This window comes from Oryzias latipes, chromosome 15 (genome assembly GCF_002234675.1).
Source record: "Oryzias latipes chromosome 15, ASM223467v1".
Classification (NCBI taxonomy): Eukaryota; Metazoa; Chordata; class Actinopteri; order Beloniformes; family Adrianichthyidae; genus Oryzias; species Oryzias latipes.
The window spans coordinates 18,707,942-18,730,127 of record NC_019873.2 but is presented as its reverse complement, the minus strand read 5'-3'; the positions used below and the strand labels follow the sequence as shown (position 1 = coordinate 18,730,127).

At 37.7% G+C, this 22,186-nt stretch overlaps 2 protein-coding genes across 5 annotated transcripts; one reads left to right on the top strand and one right to left on the bottom strand.

Moving 5' to 3' along the window:
* Window positions 1–6,203: 6,203 nt before the first annotated feature.
* LOC101167144 (zinc finger protein Pegasus) lies at window positions 6,204–11,769 on the top strand. Its single transcript, XM_004077073.3, has 4 exons — window positions 6,204–6,635; window positions 6,823–6,975; window positions 8,892–9,065; window positions 9,262–11,769. Exons 2-4 carry the CDS (start codon window positions 6,843–6,845, stop codon window positions 10,224–10,226), a joined length of 1,272 nt encoding a protein of 423 aa, XP_004077121.1. The 5' UTR covers window positions 6,204–6,635; window positions 6,823–6,842; the 3' UTR covers window positions 10,227–11,769.
* Window positions 11,770–11,823: 54 nt separating this feature from the next.
* LOC101167317 (deleted in malignant brain tumors 1 protein) lies at window positions 11,824–21,828 on the bottom strand. 4 transcript variants are annotated; one of them, XM_011484373.3, is made up of 28 exons: window positions 21,748–21,828; window positions 21,397–21,468; window positions 21,206–21,304; window positions 20,807–20,842; window positions 20,628–20,726; window positions 20,222–20,257; window positions 20,042–20,140; window positions 19,884–19,919; window positions 19,695–19,793; window positions 18,632–18,676; window positions 18,319–18,339; window positions 18,073–18,217; window positions 17,770–17,954; window positions 17,553–17,651; window positions 16,615–16,650; window positions 16,436–16,534; window positions 16,114–16,146; window positions 15,923–16,021; window positions 14,766–14,798; window positions 14,579–14,677; window positions 14,458–14,490; window positions 14,244–14,385; window positions 13,948–14,159; window positions 12,993–13,168; window positions 12,666–12,896; window positions 12,424–12,584; window positions 12,064–12,308; window positions 11,824–11,974 (listed from the first exon to the last, which is right to left on the bottom strand). In XM_011484373.3, the coding sequence occupies exons 1-28, from the start codon at window positions 21,788–21,790 to the stop codon at window positions 11,931–11,933; spliced, it is 2,757 nt and encodes a 918-aa protein (XP_011482675.1). In that variant the 5' UTR covers window positions 21,791–21,828; the 3' UTR covers window positions 11,824–11,930. The 4 variants fall into 4 exon arrangements, with proteins under 4 accessions (XP_011482675.1, XP_020565152.1, XP_020565153.1 ...); XM_020709493.2 differs by lacking the exon at window positions 18,319–18,339; XM_020709494.2 differs by lacking the exons at window positions 20,628–20,726; window positions 20,807–20,842.
* Between the last annotated feature and the right edge of the window lie 358 nt (window positions 21,829–22,186).

The window sequence follows — 22,186 nt, the reverse complement described above, 5'->3', positions numbered from 1 at the left end:
GCTTTACCTTTGCTTTGTTTGCATTCTGAGTTGAATATTCCCTTTGCGTGTCGGTTGGTCACATTTTTGGGGGATTTTCTCTGGAATGTGGCAGCACTTATATTAGTATGTTCCCTGCATTTCTCCAGTTATGTCCCCATTACTGAGCTTCTAGTAACAGTAACAATGTGTCATATGGAAACTGAATATTTGGAAAGTTATTCCCAGAGCTCTGCAAACTGAGGCTTTGGAGCCCTATGTGTCATCCTTCCATCACTGCTTTTTTATCTTTGATGAAAAACGATACTATTTAAAAAAAATAATGGTACAAAGTGACAATGATAGGAAATGCTGTGTTTGACTTCAAGTAAATCTGCTGCACCAAGAGGATCTTTTTTGACACAATTATTTGGGTGTACTTTGAAAAATAACTTGTATGTTCTGCTGTTAAAGAAAAGGAAGTAAAAATTGTTAACCTTATGTAGAAAAACATAACAATTTATACTTCAATTATTGTAAATATTTAGAAGCTGTGTTTTATAAATAAATAGCTTGATGGGAACAATTTTTTTATTTTATTTTTTTAAACAGGGAAGTGGGACTTTATGGTTCTTAGTGAGAAACCAACCTTGGCTCTTTTATCATTAAAGGTTGTAGACCCCTGGTTACTGAACAAAAACCTGATTTTTGTTTTTTCTATTGTGAAATTCTAAAGCTACACATTTCAATAGGTTTTGGAAAAATTTAAACTTGTTTTTGCATTTCAGTCTTGGAAATTGCTTTTTTGGGGTGTTTTTATTTTATTTAATATGTCTATGAAGACTTTCATTCATCCAGGTAGATTCCATCTTAATAGTAGGTTTTAAAGGTTGTCATCAGAATTGACAAAGCCTTTTGGAGGTGAATTGTCTCCACCTTAAAAAACTAAGTCCAGATGACAACCTTTAAACCTACTTTTTTAATTTATTATGTTTTATTTTAACTATTTAAAACAAGTGAATCTTTGAAGAATTACCCATGAAGGAGCTGAGGCCTGATTAGTCCGACCCCACCACCATAGTGTAAGATTTTCCATTTCAGGCCACTCTACAGCAGAGGCTGTGCCACCTCTGAAGATCCAACAGATCAAAACAGATCATTTAAAGAGTCTTTCACCATACCTGGAGCTTTGAGTTTTTTATCTTGCCGACGCCCCGAGGAATACAGTGACCAGTTTTGTTCCTGATGTTGATACATTATCAACATTACAGCAGGGGACCATGGGAAATCGTTCCTGGCCAGATTGCATTTGATCGATATCCTCAAAGAGCAGAGACCTCATTAATCTAAAACTTCTCTCACATTAGCAACGCTGTCCAATTCAGAGCCCTCTTTAGTCTGACTCAATAAACACTCCAGCACATCAGGACAGAAATACTGAAACCTGTTTCAATAATGAGCTTTATAATATATTTTTTTTAATAATAAATTATAATTGATTTTATTTATTACAATTCGGACATTAATTTCTAATAAAGCTATTTATGACTTATGCCTAAACATTTAGAACTGCTGTCTACAAATCAATTGGGCTTGTTGTTGCCTCACATTTATGAAAGTGATGGGATGTTTTAAAGTTTTTACTTAAGAAGATTAAAATGTGAAAGTAGAGTTACATTTATACAGCTGCTGGATTTAAAAAAAAAAATTCCTACACAAAAAATGCTGAAACTGAAAGAAAAAATGCTTACAAATAGGGTGAAAAGAAAAAACTGCGTAAATCATTAAATGCCTTTCTTTGAGAAAAGGAGAAACTATGAAACAGAAATTTATACATTTGTGTTTTTGCTGCAAAAGCACATTTAGACAGAAATGGCTGTGATGAGTTTGTACACCTGATTAAAGAGAAAAAAACTAATTTTTAATGAATCCAAATCATAAGTATAAATTTAAATAAACAAATAAAAAGAACAGATTTTTTTATTCAGCCAGTTTGAGCTGTTATGACGAGTGCTGTGAAATATAAGCATATTAGCAGAGTTGCAGTCACGCTGAGAGTTGATACTCCACGTGGTGCCCAATGCTCTTTAAGTCTGTCCAGGTGGATGCACTATATTATCTTCCTATGGACAGGCTAATCTATTACCAGTCTTCTTGCAGCTCGACTGAAGTGCTCTTATTAGGGCAACTGTGCGTTCAGAGGCATCATTCAGGACAATGAGCTATCGTCAGAGACTGACAAGCTAGAAAAATGTCCCCACTTTTCAGGCTGTACAAATGACGTTTGGCCCCCATAAGTCACAACTGGACACTTCATTTCAAGTTGGAAGCTAGCTGGCCAGTCACAAGCTATTATACCATCTTCTTTATTTGTAGCCCATGGTTTTGCTAAAGGGACTGTCAAATAAATACTGCTAAAATGCCACTTCAGTCAAAAATATCGACCAATTCTTTCTCGGCTGTGACCGGGTCCGGATGGCAACCTATGTCCGACGATATAAAACTTTGATTTGGTGGTCAAACAGCCAACCTCCATCACACAACAAAAACATCATGAATTAAAGCTGGAAATGTATGCAAGGCAGTCCTGCTGGCTGCTTACAGTCAGGCTAAAAACGTTAAAATAAAATAGACTGATTACCAATTGATCAGTGGGGAGTTGCTTGCTTAATTGAATAATAACTCACTGTTAAAGATAAATGGCAATGAATACTTTTCAAGGATGACAATCGTTCAGGAGTAGTAGTTCAATTTGTCACCTGTGAAATTTTATTTGATTGTTCACAATATTTTCAGAGTATATAGAATTTTGAACAGAACCAATGCCGAATTAATTACCCTTCTTTGACATGGAAGCAGATTGAGGATCACATTGAAGCAGCTTTATTGTAAATCACAGTTGCAGAAGCAAAGACAATGAGTTAACACCTGCATGGTATTTGTGTGAAAGGGTCTAAAGCAAACTGTACTCAAGACAGGAACATTTTTTTAAGCATTTCCACCCAATCTCCAGTAGCTGTGGTCAAACATTGGTCAATAAAATGTCTGTTCGTACACCAAGTTGCCACACCCATTAAATAATGAAATTTTGTCTTTAAGAGAAAGATAAAATTCAGAAATAAGAACCTTTCTATGTAACAAGCAGGAAATTAATCAAGGAAATGTTTTTTTTTTTTTTTTGGTGTGCCTGTATCACATCTAATCTATCCTTTGTCCACATGTAGCCGCCTCCGAGCCTCCCCAATCAAGAGCGACACGCTGGTTTTATGAAAAGCCACTTGTTCCCTGCACAATTGGGGGGTCTGACTGCTGAGTTAAATGGGAGCTGAAGATGGAGGGAGGGCCAGTGTTGTTTGCCCATGTAAAGTGTGATCCAGATAATAGCATTCTCATCAAAGGCAGCAATTACATTCATTACAACGGAGCAAGGCGCGCCTGCAAGGAAATTAAGTGGTGAGAGGAAAGAAAAGCTTAATATATACCTCCTTTATCCTATCCCCCCACCTCTCGGTTCCATTTCAAATGCTCCATGTGGAGCAGGAGACCTCAAGAAAGCAACAATCGCAGTCACAGAAGAATAAATCTCCTCCAAGTCCCCTTTTCAACTTTCTGCCTCCAAGAAGCTGCTGTCTGCTGTTACTATGGCTGCACTTGTCTGGGATTAAAAAGCTTTTCCAGAAGAGTGATCTCTAATTCTGCTTTTTAGACAAGCATAACAAATGACACTGGGTCTTAAAAAACTGCTTAAGACCTTATTTAAATTAAATTCCAATTACTTTTGAAAAAAAGGAGAAGCAAATGAATTGTCTTGTGTTCCTATTAACCAAATGGCCTGTAAATCAAGTGATTGGGAGAAAGGAAGCCTTTCATCCTGTTCTTTTTAACAGGAATCGGGGCAAGTGGATGACACTAGATGCTTCTCAAAGACAGGTGTTGTCAATAGTCAGATCTGCATGTGGCGATGTGTTTATTCTTGTCTCAATCTTATGACATTTTAGACCATGTCTTTCAAAGATTTTAGTACAACCTTTTCAAAATAAATTGTATTGATTGATTATATTGATTATATGGATTTCTCATATATATATATATATATATATATATATATATATATGTATGTATGTATGTATGTATGTATGTATGTATGTATGTATATATATGTATGTATGTATATATGTATATGTATGTATATATATATGTATATGTATGTATATATATATGTGTATATATATATATATGTATATGTATATGTATGTCATCATACTGTACAAATGCTGCTCCGACCGAAACCACCTATTAATGTTTTGTGATTTCTCTCTGTTTGTTGACAATTATATGGCCACACGCCAGAGTTTATGTTGTTCAAATTCATTGTCCCTATTGTCTAACACTTTCCACTATATTACCATCATTTTCTCATATTATTATTGTATTTTATTTTTGTAATTATTTTCTTTTTCTTTTCTTTTTTTTCTTCCGCCACTCATCTTCTGTACTTTTATGCTGGTTTAAATGCTGGACCCCTGATAATAAGCAGCTGCTTCAGGGATGTCCATTTTTTCCACATTTTGTATTATGAGGGGATTTGTTGCTTTTGACACATTGTGGAAAAATAAACTAAACTAAACTAAAACAAAACCCTTGATGAAAATTAGAGCTCAGAGAAATGTGCACTTTGTCTTTTGGTCCCCACAAATCATTGTGGCTGAATGTAAATTATTCAACAGGTTCAGGCTATACTAGAAACCTGAGCATAATTTGCCATAAAACAACACAGTAGTGTGGACAGGCTGGTAAAGAGTGATGTAACATGCTACTCCGGTGGTCACAGTTTAACTTATCAGGTCAGTGGTCTCATGGTGGTCTTGTACATGCACCTCCTAGATAATACAAGTTGACAGACCATATGTTCTGCTGAACCTTCTATGTCTGCATTCAGCTATGACTTGTTCCCCTACAGCATCAGTGGTGTGTGACTGCCACCTAGTGTAGTTTGAATGCACAAACATGTGGCAATCAACCTGTCAAAAGGCTTTCACAAAGGAAAGCTATCACTAAATTTAACAACATATTAGCACATTATTTTCAGGAGTAATTGCTGTAAGTTATATGGTGTCCAAACTTTAAATGAGAAGCTTGAGTTACAAAGAAAAGAGATCGCTTGCAGCAGGTTTAACATTACTGTTGCAATGCTTTTCCTCTGACTGTAGTATTTGTATGCAGTAAAAGGATACATGACTATCTCACCACCAAGTCATTTATCATCTTCACCTCTGTGGTTTTCCTATAAGTTTGACACAAATAGGGCAATGTGATCCACATGCTGCGCTCACTGGTAAATTATTGATTGTGATGAAACATAAATGAACATGTCCATTACTTCTAAGAGTATTGTAGTTGTTTTGCTTCATTTGCCACTTGAGGATAATTACTTGCTTCACATCTTTGAGAGTGGCATGACACAGTTTTAGGTAGACAGGCTTTTAGTTAATTTCATTAGCCAGTGATAAGAGATGGTTTGAATCTTGCATTTCAATACACTGTTCATAAAAACTCAGCTCACTCACAAATTGGAAACACAACTATTTGACTGAATCTAGAATACGTTTCAAAGTTGTGCAAAAGAATTGCAGGTCAAATTGGTAACATCTGACCATAATAGGCGGTTGTGAGGACTGAAACGTGTTCTCACTTCAAAGCCGCTTGTGCTGGTAAATGCATCTTTGATCATTTCTGTCAGCCAATATCAGACTTGATAATTTCTTAACTTTCATCATATTGTAGTGGCGGCCTGCCATATGAAAAGAAACATGGACAAAAAGAAATGCTCCTGCTGAGCCCTAATTAGATCAGGGGACCACGTCCCACAATCCCCTGCTGCTACAGACCTACAATGCACATGACCGCCACTACATAATGTTATAAAGTATTTTCCAAAAGCTGTAATTGAATCAAACTTTAAATTGAACTTAAAGTTTAAAATTTAATACAAACGCAAAATTAATCAAACTATCCTGACTCTTCCCTTAGCAAAAAAGTAGTCTCATCTTCTTTTTTTAACAAAAAATTGCACATTGGAAAGAAAATAATGTCTAATAAATTGTAAATTACCTAGTCATTCTAACATACGTTATTCTTGTAATCTTGTGACAAAGGAAATCTAATACAGGGTTTCTTTTCATTGTCACAATCTCCACGTTCCCCTAGTGGAACCTTTCACGGCTTGGTTAAAGTAGTGGCGGGACTGTTATTGCCGACGCACTGACCTTTAACCTCCGTCTGCTGGTTAATTGTTTTGATTTCTCACGCTGTCGTTATTGTCATATATATTTTCTTACCAGAATTTTTTATTAATGTTAAAACGCCGTATCGTTGACGTTTCGCTCAAACTATTATAATGACGTATCTGGCAAAGTCCAGAGTTCCTGAAAATGCTGATGGTTTTTCTGCTATAAGCTAACGTTAGCCTGCAGGCTAACGTAACGCACGTATCTTTGGTAACAACCATGACGACGAGAAGGAGCTCCGTCTAGAAGCGAGCGACCAGACATCAGATCGTACCGATTTCCTGTTGTACATCATTGACTTGCGGGATTATCCTTGTTTTTTGTCAGGCTCGCTAGTAAACAGAATCCCAGACCTCGTTGGTCTACGATTAAACTGCCGAGTTTGACCAGGTTAGTATACCTTAGGAATAACAAAAGTAGTTCGCTTTTTATTCTAAATGTATTTGTTTATTTTGACATTTTTGGAACTATATATATATTAAAGTGATGGGTATATTAGCGATTCAGATGTTTGTTTCTCCGTAAACAAATGCACCTTGATGTCAATGCCAGGACGTTTTTTTTGTTTTCTTTTCAGTGTAGTTGGCGTTTTGTTCAATGGGGGAGGAAAAACCGGATACACTGGACTTTGTGAAGGATTTCCAGGAGTATTTGAGCCAGCAGACTCAACATGTCAACATGATATCCGGCTCTGTCAGCGGCGTCAAGGAGGCTGACGAGCTGCCAGCAGGTATTTATTTGTTTGTATCTGCTGTCTGAAGCTATGTATGCCATAGGTTCATAGAGGCTGTCATGGGGAGTGTTAGTTTTTATTCGTATTCAATTTCAGTTTTTAGATAACAGCCTTTTTTTTTATCTCTTCCACAAATTTCTTGTTCAGTGTTAAACCCTTTGTTTTAGGTAAATAAGCTGCATGCTGGTTGTAAATTTGGGAGTTCTTCTTAGGTGAAGCACTTTTCAAATGAATACAACTAAAATAGTTTAAGATTCAAGATTCAAGAGGTTTTTATTGCCATATTCTGCGTAGCTACACAGAGTAGGAATTTGTTTCAGTGCAAATGTGCAACATAAAACAGAAGAACAGTAAGCAACAAAATTTTTACACAATGGACAGAACAAAAATATAAATAGAGTCAGTAGTGCAAGGAGTGTCAAAACAGTGCAGACTGAGAATGTTCAAGGTGCAGGTAGTGGGCTGGTGACTGGTTGGACATTGACGTGAAATTTGGGGGGGGGTTACAGGGCGTTTAAGAGTCTGACTGCAGAGGAAAAGAAACTGTTCTTGTGTCTGGAGGTTCTGGTCCTGATGGACCTTAGCCTCCTGCCTGAAGGGAGTAGTTTCAGTAGGTAATGTCCAGGGTGGGAAGGGTCGGCAGCTATCCGGCCTGCACGTCCCCGGGTTCTGGAGACATATAGTTCCTGGACAGATGGGAGGCTGCAGCCGATCACCTTCTCTGCTGAGCGCACAATACGCTGTAGCCTGTTAATGTCCCTGGTTGTGGCACTAGTGTACCACACGGTAATGGAGGAGGTGAGGATGGACTCAATGATGGCCGTGTAGAACTGCACCATCATCTGGGCCGGCAGCCGGGCTTTCTTCAACTGCCGCAGGAAATACATCCTCTGCTGGGCCTTTTTGAGGAGAGAGCAGATGGACGGCTCCCACTGGAGGTCCTGCGTGATGGTGGTGCCGAGGAAACAGACAGAGTCCACAATGGTGATGGTAGAGTCTGTCAGGATGAGAGGGGGTGAGGGGGCTGTGACTTTCCTGAAGTCCACTATCATCTCCACTGTCTTCTGAGTGTTCAGCTCCAGGTTGTTGATGCTGCACCACGAACCCAGCCGGTCCACCTCCATCCTATAGGCAGACTCATCATCATTAGAGATGAGTCCGATGAGGGTGGTGTCATCTGCAAACTTGATCAGTTTGACAGAGTCAGGCTTTTGATTAAAGCTTTTGATCTTATTCTTCTCAGGAGTCGATAGAATGAACCTTCATAACTCGTGACTTTTCAGTGCCTGCCTTTCAGTTTGCTGAGTAAAATTGGTGAAATAAATCCAAACAATCTTAATTCTAGACGCATTCATGCATGTTTCTTCCAAAACAAGCAGATCTAGGTAACGTTGTCTTTTACAATACAGTACTTACAGTGTACTTAAGTGGTATTTACATGGTACTTATTGTATAACTACTGGGTACTCACAGGGTATTTTCATGGTACTTTTTTATGGAATTTACTGGGAACTTACAGGGTGTTTACATGGTACTTTTTATGGGACTTACTGGGTACTTACATGGTACTTGCTGTGTATTTATGTGTATTATATATTATATTGTGTAGTATATATTAAGTACCGTACTGTAAAAGAAAGCGTTACCCAGATCTATTAGGTTACAGATGTTCCTGCTTGTTCTCTTACTAAACTTGCACTTGTAGCCTCCTATTGGCAAAGCCCACTCGATCCAGGCAACCGATTGGGCAGGGATTTCATAAAAACAGGCCCCTTGAGGCTCAGAGTTTGGCACATACGCTTATTTTTTAGTGTCATAAACTATTGAATTGTCACAAAGTTTTTTGTGTTAAGAATAAATCCTATATTTCTTTGTTTTACTTCTTTTTGCGACCCCAAATACTCCTTGTCCAGACTGTAGTCAGAATGGCCTGGATCACCCTTCAGTAGACATATCGTTGGAGGACAACTCTGGGATCCTGGTGGACGGTTTTGAGAGGACCTATGATGGCAAACTCAAGTGCCGCTACTGCAACTATGCCACCAGAGGCACAGCACGACTCATTGAGCATATCCGAATTCACACAGGTAATTGTTTTCAGGCATAAACTGCGATAGTTGTATTACACCTACGTTTCAGTCTTTTCAGTCACACTTCTCAAGATATCTGCATTTCATTCAGAAAACAGGGTGTGACTCTTTGTTTATTCGCATGCTTCCATCACTGTTTCCTTTCTTTGGCAGTTAACTAACAAAAACTGATTTTGTTGTATCGGACAAACAGGAGAGAAACCTCACCGCTGCCACCTGTGCCCATTTGCCTCAGCCTATGAGCGCCACCTGGAGGCCCACATGCGGTCCCACACAGGTGAGAAGCCATACAAGTGCGAGCTGTGCTCTTTCCGCTGCAGCGACCGCAGCAACTTGTCGCATCACCGGCGCAGACGCCACAAACTCCTACCGATGAAGGGCGCTCGGTCACTTTCCCATAAGAAGATGCTAAGTGTTTTACAGAAAAAAGCTAGCTCTCTGGGATACGGACGAAGGCTCCTCGTCAACTTTAGCCCCCCATCAATGGTGGTGCACAAAGCGGACAATGTAAACGACTTCTCCCACGAGCTGCCACACCTACACCAGGAAACCTATGATGATCAGAATCGAGTGGTTGAAGATGAACTCTCCGCTAATCAAGGTCATCATCCTCGGGATATGGTGATGGATAATCCACTCAATCAACTGTCCACCTTGGCAGGCCAGTTGGCCAGCCTCCCTTCGGACTCCCACGCTCAGACTCAACCTCCCATTTCTCCGGGAGCAGATTCTGTTGTGGACGAGAAGCCGTTCCTCATCCAGCAGCCACATCCTGCCACAACTCCTGTGGCTGTCACGGCCAGCATGACTCATGCTTCTTCCTCTTCCCCAATAACCCCAGAGCCCCGGGCTCCACCGCAAAGTAACTGCAGCCCAGGCGGTGGGCCGTGCAGTGAGCACAGCGGGCGCACCAGCACTCCGAGCATCTCCAACAGCCAACCCAGCACGCCCGCCCCAGGGCTGCCCACCCCACTTCACGATCCTCACATGCTTCATCACTGCCAGCACTGTGACATCTACTTCCCAGACAACATCTTGTACACCATCCACATGGGATGCCATGGCTACGAGAACCCATTCCAGTGCAATATCTGTGGCCACAAGTGCAAGAGCAAGTATGACTTTGCGTGTCACTTTGCACGGGGGCAGCACAAATGAAGGCTCAACAAGAAAGAGAGAAAATGGACAAATTTGGTTTATTCCACAAAGAAATAATATTTATTGTTTTTTCACTTGGCCTTTTATGTAGCTCAGTCTGTGAACAGGAACTTGTTACCACATGTCTCCATGTTTACAGTTTTATTATGTAGTTAAAGGTGCCCATTCCAGTGTATTATAACGGAATAATCAGTGTTTATGACAGATCTATACTGTCATCTACTGCCAGGAACTTAAAGGCATTGATTTCACAGAAAGTCAAATGAGCTTTTAGAGTAGCTTGTTGGGTTATTTTTTTCTCAATTGCTTTGAAGGGGGAAAAAACACTTTGAGCCTTACTCTAAACCTATAAAGTCAACAGATTGGAAATGTTCACAAGTAATCACATCCAGATCTCATTTTTAGAAGCTTTCCTGTTGGTAAAAATGAAGAGCTTAGCTAACAGAAAAATCAAAGTATATTAAAAAAATGAAGGAACTAGTTATCTTTTATTTTCCAGTATAAGTGACCCTCAACTGTTCTGGAGAGACACCTTTTTGATGCTCTAATGATATGAACTTGAACTGACTGGCCTTGAGTGATGTTTTTTTTTTTTCAAATATACATAATGTTTTTTGCCTACTTCAAAGTTTATTTCTTTTGCAGTGCCTAATTAGTCATTGTCTTTATTGTCAAAGCTGAAAAGGACTGTTTCAAAAATAATAAATTTGATATGGTTACAATAAAAAAGTGGATGAGCCAAAACCTTCTGAACGATGGACTGGCTATTTTATTAGTTTTTTTGCTTTGTTTTTCTTTCTTGTGAATTGGGCCAAAAATCTCCTGCTGCTGAGAGACGAGACTTACTCTGCGTGTATAACATCGACTGTAAAATCTGGCCAAACCTTTCCATCTGTAACAGTTTATTTTTATTTTTTTGCCCTGTGCTCTTGTTTACTGTTCTCTTTGAAGCTGCTATATGCAGCCATCTTTACCGTCTGTAAAGATGTTGGTGTGATGTTGCGTTGGTATCCAGCTTCTCCAAGTTTGAGGACAGACTGAATATGTCTCATGTAAAGACTTTTTCCAAAATGCCACGTAGCTGTCCAGTTGCCACGTTTGGACTTTGTGAAAATTCCCACCAGTCATCTAAATCTGTGCTTTAAAAAAAATACGGAGTATTGTTTCATGAATAATTGGATAGATGTTCTGTGTCAAATGAGTACAATTGTATTGCAGTGAAACTGCTACTTTAGCAAGGTCGTCTTTGTCTTGGCTCCTGTTGTCTGTTGCTTAGCAACCCATGTTAATGTCTTTTTAGATGCATGTCCTTGGTGCTGTTCTTGCAGTGATGGGGACATTGGTAACAGTTGCCTTATGCTCTCTGTGTGGTAGATTCATGAAAAATACTAAAGCCTTCTCACATTAAGATCTCGAATAGTAAATTGTTCAATTGTGAGATAAATTCTGTTGACTAATTTCTAAGTGTTTTCTAACCTAACTTTGCCTTAAGTTTTTTTTTCTTTCATCTTTTTGGATTAAAAAGAAATGGATTGAATAATTATTTTGTGTCTTTTCTGTTTTCCGAGTTTGGCAAAATGAAACACAAAAACGTTTGTTTTTTGTTCATGCCTTTAATCAAGTTAAAAGAAAGTAGAAGAAGAATAGAGATGGTGAGTATAATTCAGTGTAATGGAAAGTTGATTGAAGTAGACTGCAGTGGAGTTAAGCCTCACTCTGCTTTTCAGCCCCTTCCTCACCTTTAAGCTCTGGCAAGGACGATAGAAAAAATCTTATTCATTAGGTAATGAATGTTCTCTATTTACATTTACAGAACTTGTCATTTTTGCAAACTGACCTTTAAGCTTGATGGGACCCACAACCAGCGTGTGGCTGTCGTGGTTCGACCCCAGGCTTCTTTTGTTTCGTCTCCTGCAGCCACGGCGGCAGCGGGAGTTGTAGTCGGAGGCAGGACAAATCAGGACTTTGCATTGGATGTACACTTCATCCGTAGCTCGGAGGAACTGGAAGGCCTTAAAGCTGAAACGGGCCAGAGGTTGAGAACCACTACTAATGGAGTAGTAGGTGCTGTCAACAGGACATCTGAGGATAAAACATATCCCTGTTAGATGAAAAATAACCCAAATAGGCCAACTTTTTTTTTTCTTCATGATTTAAGATGAGCTATGTGGGAAGGAAGGGGGCATTTTAAACTTACCCATCTTTAACCAGGAAGTAAGGTCTGGAATAGAAGTCAAAAGGTGATGGAGAAGTCACACAGGTGTCGATGAAGAGTACCAGAGAGCTGTCACCTCTTCTCAAGTCCACTTGGACGTACAGGTTTTCGTTGACGCTTACTTCATACGGAACTTGGGTCACCTGAATGTGTGTGAAAGTTTGTCTCTCTTTACTGGAATTTTTCTCTATACTCAGAGTTTTCAACCCACACCACAAACACACCTTATTGTAGAAGCTGCTGGACGTGTAGAAGTCCATGCTTGTGTTGTATCTGCCTGAGCCGGTGATGGTGGTGTTCAAACCGGTATCGGCAACAAACATGATCTGGGAAATGGAGTCCTGCTCCATTATGCAGGTGACGTTCATCTTGAATTGAGATTGCCGTGTGATCTCTCCATTGATGGAGGAGTAGGCGTAGATGTTGTTGGTGTACACAATTCTGTCATTCATAACCTGATCAATGTAAAGTATGTTAGAAAATATGTTAAGATTTACACATGTTATTTTTGAAGGAGAAATATTTTTAAAAAAATGTCATAAATAGCTTACATCTCTAACATTGCCGCAAGTGTTGAGCGGGAAACTGAAGACCACGTTGTAGTAGGAAATTTGTGGCCGGCAATAAGGATCCCTCAGATACAAACTGTGGCCGTCGTAACCCAATGAATTTAGATAAGAACGGTCCAGGACAATGTGCATGCTGTCTGAGGAGCAATCCACTCGACCTAGTAGAAGAAAGCAACACAATGCCAAAATAGTCTTTCATTTTTTACAAGAACAATCCCTAAAAGATTTCTAAAAATTGAAAGAAACTGGTGGACATATTCATGTTTGATAATTTTAGGATTAAAAATATATATTTAAAATATAATTAAAAAAAATATTGAAAACAAATTGAATAAAGTTGTAAAGGGAAGTTTAGACTAAATTTAGAAAGCTACTTTTTTTTTTAACTTTTTTTTTGGTTTAGGATCCCCAAGTATTTATGGACTATGTCTGTAAAACACACAGTGACACTATGTTATTATTTGATGACAATCAAAAGTTTTTATATTTGTGTGGCATGCTTAACTTGGTTTAAATGTGTTCAGAAAACCTTGCACAATATTTTGTCAAGAAATGGTGTAAAAAGCTTATTTTATTTTGTAAATATTTTTTCATTCAAACATTACGATTCTTAAAGATGTTTTGCAGATTCTACAAGAAGAAGAAGTCCATCGTTGAGGAACAGAAGCAGGAAAACCATCTTCTCCATGCTTATATTCCTGCAGATTTCACGAACTTACTGGTACATCAGATCCTCTGGTTGTCAAACCTCAAAAAATTAACATGGAAGCCATAAAATTATGCTAAGTTTGACGTGTGAGAATTATGGTCAAAGTATCCTCAACTTAACTTGAAGAAATAAAAGTGTTATTTTCTGATTTACTATCTTAAAACCATCCTTTTGTTACTTTTGTACATGTTTAACTGGTGAATACCCTTTAACTGTTTCTATTTGCACCTGAGTTTGGTTTCAAAGAGCTCAAGAACTCTGCAGTGAATCCTCGGGCGACCACAGAGCCGTCGGTCTGGAAAACGACGGTCATGTAGTTGGAGGTGGAAAAGAAAGCGCTCAAGCTGGTGTTGTTGTTGCAGACCCTTCCCAACTGTGGCGAATGGATCGACGGTCCATCATAGACTGAGATGTGGTCACAAGAGCAGCAGTTTTCCAGCCTAGGAAAACAGGAAAACGATTGCTTTTGTATCACAACTTAAATAATAAAAAATTAGTCTTTGTTTTTTAAACATCGGGCTTACTGCAGGAATGTGAGGGCCAGGTAGATTCTTTGGTCATGTGAAGCTCTGAGCTGCCAGACACAGTAGCTATTGTCGTAATAGTAAGAAGGATAATTAGGGCTGGAAAAGGTGCCAGAGCCGAACAACGAGCCTCCGCATGGTCCTAGTCAAGAAGAACAGTTCATTGCAAAGAGCCACAATGTCATTGCAGAGGACAAATTGCACAGAGTCCTACCTGAAGGTGAAGGTGTAGATGCTGCACAATAAGCTGTAAAAAAAAAGAGACATTTGTGAAATTCATTTTCAGAAAGACTTTTTAGTTATATACTATGCACATTAAATGATACAATACTTACAGTAGTAGTCATGACAGCAGTTGCCGTAGTGCTCACAGGAGCTGTAGCAGGAACAGCTTCCCTGATGGCTACCGCAGTTGTAGCGACATGTGGGCTGAGCTGTAATACAGACAGTTCCAATTTCTTAATAGCAGCATGAACAAAATTTGGGTTTATTGATGTGACATGGCTAATGAGCATTTCATACCTGTCGTGTGGGCAGGAGCTGTCTGGCAGTAGTCTGAGAAAGGAGGTAAACAATTACTCATGCAAGACCATATTTTGTGCAAAACTTGTAATGCTTCATACTGTAAATGGAGATCAAAATGATGCAGGCTAGCAGATAAATTCTTTTACAGTAATATGTTAAGACAAGCAAAGGCCATTATAAAGTGACTTTTTTGTTTGTTTTGTCTTTCTTTTTGAAGCTGGACTCTGGATGCTGTTTGTATCCAGACATAGGTTGATAGTAATTCCGTTTGCAATATGAAATTGCCAGACAAACAGTAACTGGTTCAAAATGTCTCTAAATAACAGAATTAGACTCATTCTTGCAACATTTTTCTGTGCGAAACTAATGTTTGCTCATTGTGTGTTTTATTTCAAGAAATAATATTTTTTATTTTCAGATCTTTTTGGGCTTAATCAACATTATTAGTTTATTTAAATATACAGCAAATATTTGTATATAAAAGTGAGACATTTTCCTTGTTATAGTTTAATGCTTTTGTCTATTTGTTTGGTATACTAAAAATGGAGACTATTATTATAATGATTCTTATTTTTGAATATGAATGGCCAAATTGGAGATGTGGAATCTGATTACAGTAAGTCAATAGATTGGTGTTTGCTTTGACCTTTGTCTTGCAGAAAGGTAGAAACCCTTCTGCTTTTATCAGACACCACACAATTTAAGCTTTTCGGTCTGACACGTCATGAGAATGCTGCTTTCCAACCTAGTGGTCGCCCTGGTACTGTTTTTTATTTTTATTTTTATTTTTTTACTGCATGTTTATGTTGTTTTCTGTGTGGAGTTTGCATGTTCTCCCCGTGCATGCATGGGTTTTCTCCGGGATCCGGCTTCCTCCCACCGTCCAAAAACATGCTACATAGGTTGATTGGCAACTCTAAATTGTCCATAGGCGTGAGTGTGAGAGTGAATGGATGTGTGATTGAGGATATTCCACCCTGCGACAGACTGGCGACCAGTCCAGGGCATCCCTTGCCTACGCCCAAGTGGCCGGGATAGGCTCCGGCAACCCCGTGACCCCGAAAGGGAATAAACGGTTAAGAAGATGAATGAATGTTTATGTTGTCCCATGTTCTGAATTTTGAATGACACAATGCTTACTATAGTAGGCTTACTATAGTAGTCATGGCAACAGCTGCCATAGTACTCGCAGTCACTGTAACAGGAACAGCCTCCAGGGTAACTGCCACACATGTCCCTACATGATTGTTCAGCTATGAAACACAGACATGGGTTTTGTGAGATTTCCTGGCATCATTGTGAATTTTTTTGTGTTTCTTTTACCACCTTGTCTGGTATTTCCTACCTGTGACAGGAGAATGAGTTGTGTAGCAGTGATCTGAAATTTGAGACAGAAAAGTACTGTTATAAAACTTTTAATCGATTCTAATTTCTGTAAAATACACATGAAAGTGATCGAGAACAAGATGCATTGATCAGCAAATGAAGCAATTTAAAAAAAACAACTTTATTTTGTCTAAAATGGATGTTTTTGCATCTTGTGTGTAAATCTGTGTGTTTATATTTCTGATGACAGTGTGCAAATAACACATCACTGTGAGGCAAACTGCTTTTCAGCAGCAGGTGTGATCAAAGTGTGCCTGTTCTGTTCTTTAAATGACCCTTACCGTAGTAGTCATAGCAACAGTTGCCATAGTATTGGCAAGAGCTTGAACAGGAGCAGCTTCCTAAGTGACTGCCACAGTTGTAGCGACAAGAAGGCTGAGCTGCATGTGGAACATAGATGTCATTTCAACAAGATTCCCTGATGGCAGATTACGACAAGGTTGTGTTGAGAGTTTCATACCAGTTGTAGGTTCACCGGTTGTCGTCTGGCAATAAGCTAAAGCAAAGAAACAAGTAGTTAAGAACTTATCAACCATCATTTTTGTGTCAAATATGTATGTACATCCTGTGTTTGTCGCAACCGGAAATTTCAAAACTTTACAATAATCTCCAGAGTGCAAAAGACAGTTTTAATAGTGTTAAAAAATTTCATCTTAGTTTTGAAAAGATTTTGATCCTGGCCTGACATCTTAATTCAGTTTGATTTAGTAAAAAAAGAAAAAAAAAATTGCAATAGATATTGCCTCTTATAATTTGTCTCTATAGTACATACTGCATCATACAGTTATCTGAGTGAAGCCAAGTGTAAAAATCTAAGTTTCATTTATTTATTTATTTGTAATTAAATATATTTTACTGCTTTGCTTTGCAATTTGTGTTGAATACTTTTCTGGGTAGTGTCGCCATCTGTGTAGCTTTGAAAGATGTACTGAAAGCATATTTTGTGGTTGAATGTGTAGTGCTCTTATGTAAGGAATAAAAAATTAAAATCAGGTTTACATCTATTTTTTATGAAAAAACAGAAGACTTATCGTTTTAGTATTGCTTTTACAAAGTTTTTGCATGTCAAAATTTTAATTTGATTTTGTTAATAATAATTTGATAAATTTTGATTTTATTTGTGGGATGTGTAAGTCTGTTGGATTTTTTTCTATTTATTAGTATTATGATTGCTATTTTAACTACTGTTTTTATCTTATTATTTAGCTCATTATGTCAAGCACCTTAAGATGCTCAAGCAGGAAAAGTGCTATAAAGTTAAATTTAAATGTTTTTCTGTTTTGTTTTGTTCAGCCTAATTTTAGCTTATTGCAGGTTTTGCAAAAAATAACTAGCAGGACATATATTTCTGAACAGAATTTCATTAATCACATTCAATTACTTTGCATTAATTCATACCCTCGTAGTCCCAACAACAGTCTCCTCTGTCTCTGCACCATGAAGAGCAAGAACAGTTTCCAACCTGATAGTCACAGTTATGTTGGCAGGAGCCTTCATCTTCAGAAAAAAAGATGCAAAAATACATCAATAAAAATCTAAAGGTGAAAACATTACATCTTTTTCTTTATCAACCTCAATAGATTTGTATAAAAATATAAGTAACAGAGTTGCTCACCAACTACTCTGTAGTAGGCACTGAACCCTGAGAAAGTGACAATGCCATCACTGGTGAAGTGCACGGTTAGATGGCGACCAGTTGAATAAAAAATGGTGTTCCTAGAGCTGCAATATGTTCCCAAAAGCCTGGATCCGGTGCTAGAGCCATCATAGACCCGAATGTTGTCATAACTACACTCAATGCTGTGACAAGCATAAGAAGAAAAGAAAAAAAAAATCAGCTTTTACTCTAAAGTACCCCACAATGTACCATAAATAGTTTGCCACCAGACACATCTCACTTTGCACAACATTTACTTACTCTACATTAGAAAATTCCAGCTGCACAATGCCTCTGCTTGGTCTAATGTACCATATGCAGTTGGCATTGTTATGATAGTGGTTTGGATAGTTGGGGCTGTAGAAAGTGTCTGAGCTATTGTAAAAGTCGCCACCACAGGGTCCAACTGAGCCAACAACATCAATTAAAGGGAAGAAGTTAGAATGTTACACCATGGGAATGTGGAAAACAAAATCAGCTTGATGGAGAAAACTTGTATTTGTTTACCTGGTGGAAAATGTGTCCAATCTGATAAACAATAAGAGAGACATGATAAAGAGTCAACACATGAACAGTAGCAAGCAATAATATTTAAATCCCCAGAATATATTAAGTGTGCATTTATTAATGAACCAGTGAAGTAAGATTTTGGAATGATGTTGTTTTTGCATGTGTTTCTTTAGAGCTGACTGTAAAGGTTAACTTTATGTGGTATAAAAGCACAACAGAGTGTTTCAAATGAAAGAAAAAAGAAAGTTTTATAGCCTTCTCATTGATGATGTTCTATTTTTTTGACACAAGGTGAAAAAGACTGTCATACCTGTCACATCTGTAGCTTGCTGGTCAGTGGTTGATGAGCAGTACGCTGTTTGACAAAGGACAGAAATAAGTCAAACCTGCTTTGGAGATCCTCTTTAACAGATAATTCACTAACTTTATATCAAAAAGTGTCAGGAAAAGTAACAAGATCATCGCAAAGAAGGGAAAAGAATTTCAACAAATGTGATAGATTTCCCCTATAAGGCAGTTTAGATTTTTGATTTTTTACACCTTCCTAACATTTTAAAATCCTGAGTTGTCCAAACTTTGTGAAATCTCTTGTTTCTGTTTCTTTTTTTGTTTTGATTTGTTTCACACAAATTAATGCTTGTTTATATATAACAGTAAGTCATTTTTGAGTCAACAGTGGCTACAATTAGAAAAAGGAATTGGCAAAGGATTTTAACCCTTCTGATTTTTATTTTCTTAAAGGGGAGCAGTTTATTTAGCAATTTTTTTAAGAATAAAAACTTTTCCCACCAGTGGCTCGGCCAGGCTCCAGCAACTCTGTTACCCAAAAGAGGATGAATTAAGTATCGAAAATGTATGGATAAAAACATGTAAAGAGCCAATTCACCATGATTTGACACATTGATAGTTACAGAGGAGTAATTTTGTAGTTAAATATAAAGCCATTAGTGTTTGCAATATCCAGTGTCAATGGTAGTGTTTTTTTTTCACTTTATCTTTTTTTAAGAAACTTTAGGTGTTCACCAAGAACCAAAAATGTTTGTTCTGACCAAACAGTTCAAATTAAGTTGCTTTATTAAAAATAAATTTCCGAATCATCTAATTTAGTCTCACAGATTTAATGCAAAATACAAATTTAAGTATGATAGTAAAATCTAATAGTTTAAATATTACAAACAGAATGCATTTGCAAACTATTTTCTTTTCTTCATGCTGCATCTCACAGTAAAAAAAAAAAAAGCCCCAAGCCTCAGAGGGAAAAAGAATTGCCTTTGTAAATAACATTCTTAAGCAAAATGATGGAAAAAGACATTATGAGTCTTTGTATCCTGATCTGTTAAGTGTTAAAGGGCTTTGAGGGACAAAATACTCACAGTAATAATCATCGCAACAGTTGCCATGGTATTCGCAGGAACTGCTGCAGGAGCAGCTTCCCTGGTAACTACCACAGTTGTACTGACATGAAGACTGAGCTGTCACAACACGAAGACATTAAAACTTAGACTAAATGATTGAGTACTTTTCTGTAGAAACACAAACATATAGTTAAGAGAATGTGATACTTGTGGCAGGAGACTCCGCGGTAGATGAACATTGCCCTGCATGACAGATACAAGAAATCAACATTTTCTTATCAGGTGTTTATTTTGAAATTTAGATTACACTGAATTCTATGTGAACACTGCTGCTGCAAAAACTAGTGATGTAAATTGGTGCTTACAGCTGTAGTCATAGCAACAGTTGCCATAGTATTGGCAAGAGCTTGAACAGGAGCAGCTTCCTAGGTGACTGCCACAGTTGTAGCGACAAGAAGGCTGAGCTGCATGTGGAACATAGATGTCAATTTCAATAAGATTCCCTGATGGCAGATTATGACAAGGTTGTGTTGAGAGTTTCATACCAGTTGCAGGTTCACCGGTTGTCGTCTGGCAATAAGCTAAAGCAAAGAAGCAAGTAGTTAGAAGCTTATCATTATCATTATTTTTGTGTCAAATATGTATTTACATCCTGTGTTTATCGAAACCTGAAATTTCAAAACTTTACAATAATCTCCAGAGAGCAAAAGACAGTTGTGTTAAATATTGCAAGAAATAAATAGAAATTTAAATGTGATAATAAAATATAATAGTTTAAATATTGCAAACTGAATGCATTTGCAAACTATTTTCTTTCCTTCATAAAAATAAAAAATAAAAGAAAACATTTTCTTATCAGGTGTTTATTTTGAAATCTAGATTACATGGTACCACTAAATTCTATGTGAACACTGCTGCTGCAAAAACTAGTGATAGTAAATTGGTGCTTACAGCTGTAGTCATAGCAACAGTTGCCATAGTATTGGCAAGAGCTGGAACAGGAGCAGCTTCCTAGGTGACTGCCACAGTTGTAGCGACAAGAAGGCTGAGCTGCATGTGGAACATAGATGTCATTTCAATAAGATTCCCTGATGGCAGATTATGACAAGGTTGTGTTGAGAGTTTCATACCAGTTGCAGATTCACCGGTTGTCGTCTGGCAATGAGCTAAAGCAAAGCAGCAAATAGTTAAGAGCTTATCAACCATAATTTTTGTGTCAAATATGTTTGTACATCCTGTGTTTGTCGAAATCTGAAATTTCAAAATTGTACAATAATTTCCAGAGAGCAAAAGACAGTTGTGTTAAACATTGCTAGAAATTAAAATAGAAATTTAAATGTGATAGTAATATATATTAGTTTAAATATTAAAAACTGAATGCATTTGCAAACTATTTTCTTTCCTTAACAAAAGGAAAAAAAAGCATTTTCTTATCAGGTATTTATTTTGAAATCTAGATGACATGGTACTACTGAATTCTATGTGAACACTGCTGCTGTAAAAACCAGTGATAGTAAATTGGTGCTTACAGCTGTAGTCATAGCAACAGTTGCCATAGTATTCACAGTGGCTTGTGCAGGAGCAGCTTCCCATGTCGTAACCACAGTTGTAGCGACATGAAGGCTGTTCTGGAACATATAAAGGAGCATATAAAGTTGTAGAAATGTGTGACAGTCTGTTATGAATAGATTTGCTTTTGGCAGATCAGATGTCAGCAAACCTGTAGCGGCTTCTGTATAAGCTGTTTCTGTGTAATAAGCTCTCAGCTTTTCGGCTCCAGTTGCACTGGCATCTGCACGAGAAATCGAGAAGACTCAAAATTTCAAATTTCAACCTCATTCTTCTCGCTTTGTTTTCTGTAAAGGGAATAGTTTAGTTAAATTGATTGTTCATTTTGAGGATCAGCAATTCATAAACTAAAAAAAGTGAATAAATAAAATTAAAAAACAGCGGCCACATTCAACCCTGTGGGTTTTCTAGGGTTAAAATCATCTACACCCGTGCTGTCAAGAAAACATTGCCACACAATATAATCACTCTGGTGCAAATTGAATCAAAATAAAAAGCATACCTTGTGTGGCGAGCACAATGCAAAGGAAAATGAGAGTCCACATGATGAACTTTCTCACCTTCCAACTTGGTTGAAATGTTCTTCACTGCAGCTTATATACACAGTGGTAACCCCGTCGTAACTTCATAAAATTCATGATTGACAATAAACATAAAGTTTTATGACTTTGTGATCAATGCTCATGGGAAACACACACTTGATTAAACATCATAAACTGTACATGTTTACAAGGACAGCTGTAAATGAGGACAGGAAAAAAAAGTTTATTTTGAATAGCTTTCTAAGTACTAAATAACCACGCGTTGATGTAAGCATTTATTTACAAAATAAACAGAAATTAGGCTAAATACGAACCCTCAAAAGGTAAAAAGGTATGACTGTCAAAATTTAAGTCAGCTCAATGTAACCAGCTTTACTTTCCTGCAATAACTAATGCACT

Bases quoted from the DNA above. Each gene is read 5' to 3' on its own strand.
- LOC101167317 (XM_011484373.3), bottom strand. From the start codon at position 21,790: ATGTGGACTCTCATTTTCCTTTGCATTGTGCTCGCCACACAAG. The intron at 19,794-19,883 runs GTATCACATTCT...GTGTTGTGACAG, and splicing joins CGCGGAGTCTCCTGCCACAA to CTCAGTCTTCATGTCAGTAC. The intron at 16,651-17,552 runs GTATGAATTAAT...TCTTTGCTTTAG, and splicing joins CTGTTGTTGGGACTACGAGG to CTTATTGCCAGACGACAACC.
- LOC101167144 (XM_004077073.3), top strand. From the start codon at position 6,843: ATGGGGGAGGAAAAACCGGATACACTGGACTTTGTGAAGGATTTCCAG. The intron at 6,976-8,891 runs GTATTTATTTGT...CTCCTTGTCCAG, and splicing joins GGCTGACGAGCTGCCAGCAG to ACTGTAGTCAGAATGGCCTG. The intron at 9,066-9,261 runs GTAATTGTTTTC...TCGGACAAACAG, and splicing joins GCATATCCGAATTCACACAG to GAGAGAAACCTCACCGCTGC.